This window comes from Lissotriton vulgaris, unplaced genomic scaffold, assembly GCF_964263255.1.
Source record: "Lissotriton vulgaris unplaced genomic scaffold, aLisVul1.2 SCAFFOLD_444, whole genome shotgun sequence".
Taxonomy (NCBI): domain Eukaryota; kingdom Metazoa; phylum Chordata; class Amphibia; order Caudata; family Salamandridae; genus Lissotriton; species Lissotriton vulgaris.
The window spans coordinates 754,507-766,814 of NW_028246705.1; the positions used below are offsets into that span (position 1 = coordinate 754,507).

The 12,308-nt window shown below is 42.3% G+C and overlaps 1 protein-coding gene across 2 annotated transcripts in view; it reads right to left on the minus strand.

The window, feature by feature from the left end:
• Positions 1 to 12,308, minus strand: part of LOC147665784 (DDB1- and CUL4-associated factor 11-like) — a 316,877-nt gene that overhangs the window by 183,127 nt on the left and 121,442 nt on the right. For both annotated transcript variants that reach the window (XM_086949484.1, XM_086949485.1), the window contains exons 11-12: positions 3,052 to 3,205; positions 2,578 to 2,730 (exon numbers count right to left, since the gene is read on the minus strand). In XM_086949484.1, coding sequence (XP_086805610.1) covers positions 2,578 to 2,730; positions 3,052 to 3,205 — 307 coding nt within the window. The remainder of the gene's footprint in view (positions 1 to 2,577; positions 2,731 to 3,051; positions 3,206 to 12,308) is intronic.

Here is a 12,308-nt window from a genome sequence, read left to right on the forward strand (position 1 = left end):
CGGAGCGGAAGGTTTCGGATCCGAAGACAATCAATCCTGAGCCGGAAGGCTTCACCATTTGTTTCGGTACCGGGCCAGAGGGCGGGCCTCGGAAACATCGTCTCGGTGCCGACCAAGGCCCGAGGCAGAGGTGGTGCCGAAGCCTTATGGAAGAGAATTTTTGAGGTAAAGGTGCTTTAGTACTCACTGCACCCTGTCCCGGTGGAACTTCCTCAGACTCAAGTTAGTATTCCAGCTCGGAATCCTATTCGGGGACATAGAAGGCTCCCTCTTCTTCCGCAGCTGTTGCTTCTTGCTGTTCGGATTCTTCTCCGAAGATATCTGGAGTATGTTGGATGCTTTGGCACAGCATTTTTCGTTGTCGAGCTCCATGATCCAGAAGAGTCTTTTTCAATCGGAACGACTGACAAGCATCGCATTCTTTTTCCTTGTGCTACGGTGAGAGGTACAAGTTGCAGACTTTATGTAGGTCAGTGCGAGGGTACTTGGAGTGGCACCGAGGACAGAATTGAAACAGAGTCCATTCCATCGGCAGAAGGCTGGACCGATACGGTTCTGCCCAAAGGCCGCCACAATGTTTTCGACCAAAGATGGAGTGTCCCGATTGAATCGATATGCAGAGAAATAGAGTAACGCATACGATAATACCGTCAAGGGTACAGTGGATTGCGCATCAAGGGGAGCCCGCAGGACGGTTTCGGAGCGCAGCAATACACATCCGAGCCCAATGGCGGAAAGACAACAATCTAACAATGGAGTCAATGCCCATGTACACTATCACCAAAAAGAGGAGTCACCTTACGTTGTGACTCGGAAAGACTTCTTCGAAGAAAGAAAAACAACTTGCAAACCTCCAGACCAAACACTAGATGGCAGGAGTATGCAAAGCATGTGTATCTACAGCACACATGCCTCAAACACATCTATTTTAAGACAGGACTTGCATGGTTTTCAGAGGGCAAAACATTTTTTTAATTTTCCCTCCTCATCGTATGTTGAAAACCCCCCTCACCTGGCCCCTCCACCTCACCACTCTTACATGCATGGACCGCGGCTGCTTCGATGCTGTTAAGAACCTGAATTACCAATGATTGACTGATTGTTGGACTTAAGATCTTAAGACCTAAAGAACTGTACTTCTTATCTATATCAGAAAACAAATGCATGTTGTGCCACATTCTGTAATCACATCTATTTAGAACAGGGATGAAATTTGCAGCAGTTAGTGCCTACCTTATTCCACAATGCAGGCAATTTACTTTATTCTTGATCTGTCATAAAGGATGTTGCCATTAGAGGATCATTTTCTAACAGCAACCACCATTACAGAAGAGGTTCATGACTAGACTATTAAATATAAATAAGAACATTCCGAAGTGTATTCAGCCCCTGATTACGAGTTCAGCAGTCTGGAACCTGTGGTGGAGATGCAATGGCAGTCGGGGGCCGCTGCACCAGTGGTCTATCTGCCGTATTACAAGGATGGTGGTTGGACTGTTTTTGCCGCAAACGCTAAGCAACCGCTTTCCCCAGTAGTGGCGCAGCGGTCTAGGGAAACAATATGCTTGGAGGTGCCACTGCGGCACCACCAAGCATATTCTGAGTTTCCAACTGCCAGCCTTTCATGGCAGTGAGTCCACCATGAAAAGTTTAGTGGTGGGGAAACATAAGGGGCCCTTACAGGGCTCCCTGTTGCCCCTGTATACTGGGTTGCAGGGGGACACATGGTGTGCCCCCCAGCCCTGCCATGCCGTGCAGGAACTTGCTTTGGCGTTCCCATTGTGGTTTCTTTTTTAAAGGCAGCGCTGTGGGAATGTGAAGGACCGCCTGCCAGACCAAGCGAAAACTCCTAAACTGGCAGACGGCCAGCAGTCGACTGTGGCGGAGGGAGCAGTGGTGTGCCGCCCAGCTCCCGCACATCCAAAGTCGTAATCAGCCCCATACTTTTTTACCCCTTTTACTATAAACAACTAGCACAAAATGACCCAACTGTACTATTACTTCCATACATTCTCCAAAATCTAAATAATATGTGTTCATCTTCAGAGTACTCCTCCTACGGTTACACATGAAGCAAGAAGCCTTAGCTTAGGTCAATACAGCACAACATTTTAAAAACCCATCAGCTTTATTATTGCTATCAGTGTTCTTTCAGACATTCTAGGCTATAAGAGGTACTGTCACTTCTCAACCTACATACAAAAATCTCCATCTTGTTATTAAAGAAATAGTTCAGTGATATATGCGTACTCTTTACTTTCATGGGTCTGGTAAAACTTCAGACGATGTGTGCCCTAGACCAAGCAAAATGGGCAGTGCTGTTTGCCGTGGCAGCTAAGAGTTATAGGCTCTAAGTTTTCCAATAAACTGAAGTGACTGAATTCGCTGGTCCAGCTCAGCTGTGTGACTCTCCAAACAAACACAGTTGCCAGAGACCGCGCATGTCAACTAACTGTAGTTTGAAAGTTGTGCTATTGCCTTGGGGGTGACGTTTGAACAGAATCCTCGATCATAATTTATCAAACACTACAGTACAACTTCAAGCATATGCAACATTCCAAGAGCAGCAAATCTTACCTACAACCTTGCCTGTTGAACAGCCACAGTAGATGTATTGTTGAGCTGTGGTGAAAGCAGGCGAGAACCGGCAGCGGATGAGGGTGTGCAAGACGCCATGTCCTCTGTATGTCATGAGGGACGTGTCCCCTGGCAAGCGATGCTTCCTCAGTGCTGGTCAAGATAGCAGCAGTGTTTGAAAAATGGGAAGAAGTATAATTGAATTTGAAAAAAGGGAAGTGGAGAATAAAGGGGGAAGGGAAATTGCACAGATGAAAGAGCAAAGGTGGGCTTGGCCATGTAACATTAGAATAGAGTGAGAAATGCAAAAGGTGAGGGAGTTTAAGAAAGAGTGTAACAATGGCGGACAATTAGGTACGAGGAGACAAGAGAGAAAAACAGACTGGTTTGAGGATTAAACAAGGGTAATGCATAGAATATTGTGATGGCTGGGCTGTGAAGGAAAAGTCAGATGCATGCCAGGTGCTCTCTCACCTTTTTTTGGAACCTGCTGCCAGCGGTAATCCCAGTTCTGCTGGGTCACAGCTCGCCGAGAGGCTTCAAGTGCTTCTCGTCCTGAAAAACGACGAATGTCCCAGAGCTTGACAGTTTGATCCTTGGAGTTGGAGATGAGGTAACGGGCATCTCCCTGTCAAAGAGATTATTCAGTAGCCATCAGGCAGAGGCACATAGAGAATGGAGAAAAGGATATAAGGTGATTGAGAAAGTGATTGAAAGAGAGTGACACTGCTCAGGTGTAGGGTCATTAGAGAGAGGGAGAGGAACGTACAGAGAAGGAAGGGGCAATTAAGGGGTTAGGAGAGTGATAGAAACCAAATCAATAACATAACCCAAAGAAGAGAATGCAAATCAAGTGAAGAAGGGAAATGAAGACAGTGTAAGAGGAAGTGAGAGGACACAGAAATAAACTTAGAGGCAGGAAAATAAGCAAGTTAGTAGCAGCCATCAGTGGAGTGGGAGAGGGAGAAAATGGAAAAGAAGAAAGTGAAACACAGAGGTACAGCTCCCAGAAAGTCGCACTGCAATGATGGTGTGGCATCATTCATGAGGGACAAGTGCAAACAATGATGTGTGGGACTAATAGGAGGTACTAATAGAAAACCTGCTTAGGCGTGTCAATCCAGCCATTGTATCTGTGGAGCACTGGACCTTCATTTTTACCACCTTTTACATGATACCACCCACAGTTTAAGAACCGGGTACAGGATTAACTCCTCAAATTGCCAAAAGATCCTCTTAACTAATAAAACAGCAGAGTCATTGCTTCGTAATGAATTTCTTGGTGCTCCTCAGATGGTGCCCATAACACAGGCCATATCTGTATAAAGCAGATTATTGCTCTCAAGTGGCAGGCAGGAATGCCTGCAGTTAAACTGGCCTTACTCCCAGCAGCCTGAACTAAAGGAACCACAAAGTTTGCTAGGCATTTTGAAAATGGCCAACATTAACACAATTGGCCATAAATCTCAACTGTCTTCTAAGGTACCACCTACACAGACACAAGGGTCATCATTTGATCACAGTCAACTTTAATCATAGGGTAATTTAGATATATTCCAACTACATAATAAACAATCTGATAACTGATATTTCTGAACAGATTGTACATATGACAAAGGAGGTGGTGTACCAGCCTCCATAAATCAATATCTAAAAATAATAAAAAGTGACCCATAAAATAGGTGTTAAAACATGCTCTATCAGTTAATGTTAATGCTAGCATAAAAATAATATTATTATACAGGCATCTAGGTTACGACAAGTCCTTCACAAATGTTCTGCTTGACTTTCACCCATATCTATTAGTGTGCATAACCGAGTTCTCCGGATGAGAGAATCCCGTCCACAAGCTCAGAACATCTACTCTTTGGTAAAAATCTTATTAACAGCATGCAAGTACTCTGGTCAAAGGGTCAGACCACAGACTAATAACATTTGAATTTTTTTGAAGTTTTTATAACACAAATAAACACGACAAACACAAAAAAGACAGTTAGAAAGAATAAAGAAAAAAAGATGGGGCAAACATCACAAATGAGCCGAATCACAGTTGATCGAATGGTGCATGTCAGTCCATATCGCAATACAATTTATTTAATGAACCCAGAGCATTTTGTGTTTCTTCCCTGAAAACATTCAAAGTTTTCATTCACTTTATATGCTAAACAAGTGACGGAGCAACAAGCAACGCAGCAGGAGAGAGAAATAAAAAAGGTACCTCAGTACCAGCGTGACCAGTGGAAGAACACCAATAAAGAACTCGATCAGTACTTGGTCTATGCTCCATCAAAGGGCCAAGCACACAAAGGCAAAGTGAAACTGGATGCAGTGACCAGACACCATGGTCAATGAGAAGAGGCAAAATGAGAGTGATGATGAAGTAAACCAGTGATAAGTAATGGTAGGCTCTAACCACTTTTTAGGTTTTTGTTTTTCTTTTGTTAACAAAAGATCACGGCAAGCAGCAGCATATGTGCTGTTTCAGGCGAGACCTTAAAATACCCTGGGAGAATAGGACTAAGACCAGATTACCCTAAATAAAGATACTTGTAAAATTGCAATTCTAGGTAAATGTTTGTCCTTGAATAACAAAGATGTACTAATCATTTTCATTTAAAGTAAGCCCTACTAAGGTCAACACAAATATGGATTACATTTCTATACTTCATGATCTCACATGATATGCAGTGAAATCCTGAATTGTGATTGATAAAGCTGACAAATATGCTGGTCAACAAGCGTTTTGACAATGTGCTCTTCATGTATAAATACACTAACATCTTAATGAGTTTAAAGAAACCGGGTGCCATCACCATGCAGGAGCAAGGAGGATCAACACTGTTCCTGTGTCTCTTAACTCCACTGCCACCTACGATATCACAGAAAGAGCTGGGAAATTATAATAAAATGTATTTGATTATCGTTGTATCAGGTCCCTTGTGTGGTTTACAGATGGAAACCTTGGCAATGTTTTACTGAGAACAGATATTTAGGGAATGGCAAATTCTAAACACATATGTGGACTATTATTTGATGCCATGATAAAACATTTTTGTAAAATCCCTTGTTCATCCAGAGGTCACTTGGTGCTAAAATAAGAAGGAAAATAACTAAATCAGGAGGAAGGTTTAACAGGTAAGTTTGTAAGTAGGGTTAATTCTCAGAACCAGGGAAAGAGTGTTCCAGAGTGAAGGAACATGATGGAAACAAGCATTAGCAAAGCCAATAGGTCTCGCTTTTGTGAGATCTATTGGTTTTGGCAATGTTTTTTTTAGTTAAGTTGTATAGTATAGTATGGCATTTTATGGCCTGTCATAGTATGGTATGGTAAGGTCTGTAGTTGCCTAGGATAGAAATGTACATATGGTTTGTCACTGTATAACATGGCCTGCCATTGTAAAGTATACTATGGCCTGCAATTGTATGGTATGGTGTGGTGTGGTGTGGTGTGGTGTGGCCTGTGGTTGTATAGTTTGGCATGGTCGGTCATTGTATTGTATGGCCTGTCATTGTATGGTACGGTATGTCCATCACTGTATAGTATTGTATGATACATATTGCTTGTCAGTGTATAGCATGTTATAGCCTGTCATTGCACAGTATGGTTATAGTATGGTATGATATATGATATGGCCTGTCATTGAATAGTGTGGTATGGGCTGTCATTGTATAGTATGTTATAAAGTGGTTTGGATTGCTGTTGTATAATACGGTATGGTATAACCATTAATTGCACGTTATAGCTGGTCATGTATGGTATGGCGAGTTGTGGCTTGTTATTGTATACTATGGTATAGCCTGTCATTGTATAGAATGCTATGGAACAGCCTGCGGTACAGTAAAGTGGCAGGCAATACTCTGAAAATATATTAACTTTTTATCCCTGGGTCAGTAAGGCCTTCTTGGTTTAAACACTGGCAGATTGTTTTTGTATTAATGATCATCATTCATAGGAGGTCGCGTTCGGAGTTCTTTCTACCTTCGAGTCGGCTGCTTCTCGTCTGATAACTGGCTTGAAAATGTGCATTCCTACCGAAAAAGGGACCGTTTTATTAAAATCACAGACATGCATGATTTTGGACGCATCTTAATGGTTCCTATGCCCTCTTCTGCTGGTGTTGTCTATGCCCTTTCTTGTGGAGTGTGTCCACAGTCAAAGTGATATAATTAAATTAAAGCCATGGCTGGCTGCTGACTGTGTAGTGTTCGTTCGTACCTTCTGGTTTAGCATTCTTTTATTACAATGGAAACTTTTCTGGGCGCTGCTGTATAAAATATCGATCCTCATGCCCCTTGAATGAACACGTCAGCATTTGGAGAGGCGGTTATGTAAGACCTCCTTAAACTTCAGTTAAGGTAGTAAAGGGCAGAATACTGCTTCCTCTATTGGCAAAGTGATAAAGTGGCATTTGTTTGCAGATTTGCACAAGGATGATTTTAACATCGCTGCATACATTCACGATCTGCAGACACAGACAAATTGTAACCTAAAAAACAAGTACCAGACATTCAAATAAATTAAAAAAATCTAAATGACAAGAAATTAAATTCAACTGAATGCAACCATTGTAGGAAACTGATTTTGTTGCAGAAGTCTTCCACTTTTTGCCTGGTATTTGATGCAACTTTGACTGAAATAGAATGGGTTCCTGCTATACAGGTCCCAGTGCCAGTGTTCTGTGCCTAAAACAAGACAACTGATCACTTGATCCCCAAGTGACCAAGCCTTTAGCAACTAGTAAGTGGTACCTCTGGTACCTAGGGCATAGGTACTAAATAGGATCCCTTAGATCTGCAGCATAGATTGCAGGCTGCGTGACAAGGTGCTCTAATAAATGAAAACACAATATGTCACACACCTGTGTGCCATCTCACCTAACACTGCATGTAATATGTGTAAGTCACCCCTACAGCAGGCCTTTGAGCCATATAGTAGGGTACATTAAATTGCATGTGTGGATATGTCAGCACGAGTAGATATGCCCATGTGATGGCCAGTTCTAGCTTGCACCAGAGCTGGTTTCTGAGTGGTGATGTAAAGTGAGAAAAGCCTCTAAAAAATCATTTTTAATGTGTATCAGATGGGACAGTCAATAGTAAACTGTACATGGTAACAAGGTCCCTAATTGAGTATACGAGATCCAACCCTAGGGTTGTTTGTTTTCAGACCCCCATTGATCATGGCAGAGTACTGCGTGACAACTGTGGTCAGAAAATGATCAGACACGGAATTGCGTGCAAGACCTACCCTTCACTGCCCTTCTGCCTCGCAAACCAGCCCTGGTGCAGGGTAGAAGTACACTGTACTTTTGATACTGAAGAATGCTCCGGATCCCTACTGGACCAATAGGCATATATATGTTGACCGTTTAACAACTTTTTCATGTGTGGCGTGTGGAAACGGTCACTGTCCATCAAACACTAGCGACAGCTTTCTCACAATACCCTAAGGGGGGGCTCATATAATAAACCCTGTTTTTAGAGTCAGTGGGTAGTTTAAAACACTGTTTTTTTAATGTGCACTCTCCCCTAGATTCACAAACCCACACACACCCATATGGCTTAAAGAGAAGATCTACGACAAAGAGCCCTCCAGCGGGGCACATTTGGCATTTCAATGCCAGTCCCCACGAGGAAATAAGCCCTATGATGAAGCATGACACACATCTGGGTGTGTGAGGGCTACAGCAACCATATAGGAAGAACCATTCTTTAAATTAAGAATTTCCACCTCTGCTCCATTTTAGACTGTATTTCTTTTCCACAGGAACAGATACCCCCTTCTTTGTGCTGACACCCAACCTTTATTGTAGCATGGGTACTGGACCTTAATCTCACTCAAAGTCCCTCCTTTTTTTTTGATTGACTGAAATCACTACCATCACTCTCATGAACACTTGACGGGCACAGGTAAGGCCAAATAGGAGAAAGGAAAACAAAAATTGCTCCTCGCCCACCTTGGACTGCAGGACAGGAATGTGAAAATACGTGTCCAGTGGGTCCTTCCAGTCCAGGGCCAGAAGCTGGTCCAATGTGAGCTTCTTATAATGATAGTTTTTCAAGAAACATCCGGATGACGAGGAACACGGAGGAGCAGGGAGGCCGCCTTACAAGATACTGGTTTTATTATAAACCACCAACTAAAGAAGACAGCGTTGAAAGTGAATACAGCTGTTTGATCCTAAAGACAAAAAGGACCTGAGGAAGTCCCCCCATATCTATCCTGAAAAATCCGGTGGCTCCTCCGTTGTTCTTACGCGTGCATTATAACTGAAATCAGGCAATCGAGCAAAAGTGAAGGCTCAGACGATTTTAATTGATCTCGAAGACTCTCTCAATGTCTAAAAGAGAATATCATCAGATTGCTTAAGAAACTGTCAAAGTGTCCTGAAGAAGGTGTAAATATATGAAACTCACACCGAAACGCAGCGTCGACCCCTTGTACTTTGACCCTTTTTTATGTATTTTTTTATGTATTTTTATTAGCTTTTATCTAGAATGTAACCCTGATGGGAGGTACTTTAATACATTTTGTTAACACTTTTTACACTGGTGTGTTTACCTGTTTGTTGATAGATGTCTGTAATTTCAATTTAGATTATATTATTCTACCTGGGATAGTGCTTGATATTTAATGTTTACCTTTGTGCTCAAGAGTGGTTATTAATTTAAGGTGCCCACATGTTAATAGCTTTTGTGTTGATATTGGTAAGTCTCCAGTTAGGACTCGTGACACCACAGAGTCCTACCTCAAAATCACAGGTTAGTCTTCTTCAATTGCAGCAACCTCCCCCTACCTGTGTTTAAGTAAACCAGGGAACCTTCCATTCAATTTTTGTTGCATACTGCCACCACAACCTGAATAATCAATGTATTTGCCTTTATTGTCCTTTTTGTTTATTTTCATATTGTTGTTGCCATATGTCCTTTCATTTGTAGTATTGTGTGTGTTGCTTTACTTGAAAACAAATCAATAAAATATTTTTGAAATAAAAAAAAATAAAAAATGTCCGGTAAGATGACCAAATATAAACTATGGAAAAATACGTTTGTCCCTGAAGACAAAAACAAGAAGGAAAATGCTACTGACCAGTATGCATCTGTTCTTGGCATGTAGAGCTGCAGATTCACACACTATGCACAGATTGCCATCTGGTGTTGGGCCCGGATGTTTGCAGTTTGTTACTGTCTTGGAACAAGTCTTTGGAAGTCACGAGATAGAGGAGTTCCACCACTGGACAATAGTGCGCATGGGCATCGCCTCCATCTTCAGATTGTTTTTTCGGCAATAAGGGAAATGATGGAGTTTTGTGAGAAACAGAAAGAGATGTCCATGTATGTTGTATCTAATTAAGATAATACAGGAACAGATAAAGGTCGCCGGGGATGTGGGTGGGCATGTGTGAATTTGCAGCTCTACATGGCAAGAACAGATGCATACTGGTAAGTAGCATTTTCCGTTCGAGGAATTTGAGCTGCAGATCACACACTATGCATAGATTGCACAGCAGTACTATCCCTTAGCGGCGACCACCAGTATCTGTTGCAGTAGTCTGAAATAATGTTTTGAGTACAGTCTGGCCCACAGTAGCTTATTGTTTTGCTTGCACATCTACCTTATAGTGTTTTGTGAATGTGTGCAGTGTAGACCATGTAGCTGCTTTGCAGATATCATCTAAGGGAATGTTCCCTGAAAGAAACCATGGAAGCCCCTATTTTTCGAGTAGAATGGGCTTTAGGAGGAAATTAAAAGCGTACGTTTCGCTTTGTGATAGCAAATTTATATACATTTGACAATCCACCTTGCAATCCCGGAGTTTGATATGGGATTGCCTTTATGTGGTGGTGAAAAGGAAACAAAAAGCGGTTTTGTTTCACGAAAAGGTTTTGTTCTGTCAATATAGTAAAGAAGTGCTCTTTTTACGTCTAGTGTATGAAGAGCTCTTTCTGCTACTGTTTGTGGTTGCAAGAAGACTGGCAACTCTACGGATTGGTTGAGATGGAAGGGAGTAATAACTTCCACTTTGGTATGATGGAGTTGTAAACATGGTTCTTGAATAGTTAGTGCCTTTAGTTCACTGATTCTTCAGAGAGATGTGACAACCACAAGGAAAGCAACTTTTCATGTAAGAAATTGTAGCTCACATTTATGTGAAGGTTCGAATGGAGGACCCATTAACCTAGTGAGGACGATGTTTAGATTCCACATTGGAGAGGGTGGTACCCTGGAAGGAATTATTTTTTGAGGCCTTAAATAACTTAATGGCAGGTACCCTGAAAAATGACAAATCTCTATTTTGCAGGTATGCTGCTATGGCAGCGAGATGTAATCGTATTGATGTGTATGCTAGATTACATCTTTGAAGATGCAGTAGGTAACATATGATGTGTTGAATGGAAGCATCTAGAGGATTGATAGTGTTATTGGTACAGTACAAAACAAATCTTTTCCACTTGGCTGCATAGCAGGCTCTAGTGGTGGGACGCCTAGCTTCTTTGATAACGTTCATACAATCAGGTGGAAGATTGAGGTAACCAAATTCTAGGACTTCAGGAGCCAGATCTCTAGGCTGAGCTGTGCTGGATCTGGGTGTCTGATCTCTCTAGGGTTCTGTGTTAAGAGTTGTGGGGAGAGATGTAATTTTTGGTGCGGGGCTACTGAGAGTTCCAGGAAGGTTGTGTACCATGGCTGTATGGCCCATATTGAAGCAACAAGGATCTGTGTTAGTGACTTTTGTTGCAGCTTGCGTACCAATCATGGAATGAGTGGGAGAGGCGGAAAAGCGTAGGCAAATCTGCCTGACCAATTCATTCATATCGCATTGCCTTTGGACAATGGGTGTGGATATCTGACGGCGAAGCTTGGGCATTTTGTGTTTGAATGTATGGCAAAGCGATCTATCTCTGGATGTCCCCACATTTGGAAAACGCTTGAAGTACTTGTGGATGAAGTTCCCACTTGTGGATCTGTTGTGTCTGACAACTTAACAGATCTTCCATCTAATTTTATATTCCTGGAAGATGTTGGGCTTAAAGGAATATGTTTTGAGGAATAGCCCATCTCCATATGCTCTGTGCTAGTGCATCCCCCCTGTTTTTGTAGATAATACATTGCCGTTATATTGTCCGTCCGAACTAAGACAGCTTTGTCTGATACGTGTTTCTGGAATGATTTTAATTCCAGAAAGATTGCTAGTAGTTCCAAGTGATTGATGTGGAGTAGCTTTTGCTGAGGTGTCCATTTGCCCTGTTTGGAGTGATGCAGTAGATGAGCTCCCCAGCCAGCGAGCGATGCCTCTGTTAACACGATTTGTGGAACCGGCTCTAGGAACTGTCACCCTTTGCAAAGGTTTTGGGTGTTCCACCACTGCAGAGAGCGATGTGTGCGACTGTCCACCAACACCAGATCTGTTAACTGACCTTGAGCTTGGTTCCACTCAAATGCTAAGCATTCCTGTAAGGGGCGCATCTGGAGTCTTGCATGAGGTACTATGAATATGAAAAAGGCCATCATCCCCATTAGTTGCATACAAACTCGAGCTGGAAGTGTGTGCTGTGGTTGAAATTTTGTTGCAAGGGCCTGCATAGTTGCTATTCTGCCTAGATTGTGATATGCAAGGCCTTTTGAGGTATATATTGTGGCACCTAGATATTGTTGGATGCGGGATGGTTGGAGGTGAGACTTTGAGAGGTTTATTGTAAACCCTAAGTCGTGAAGTAGTTGGATTGTG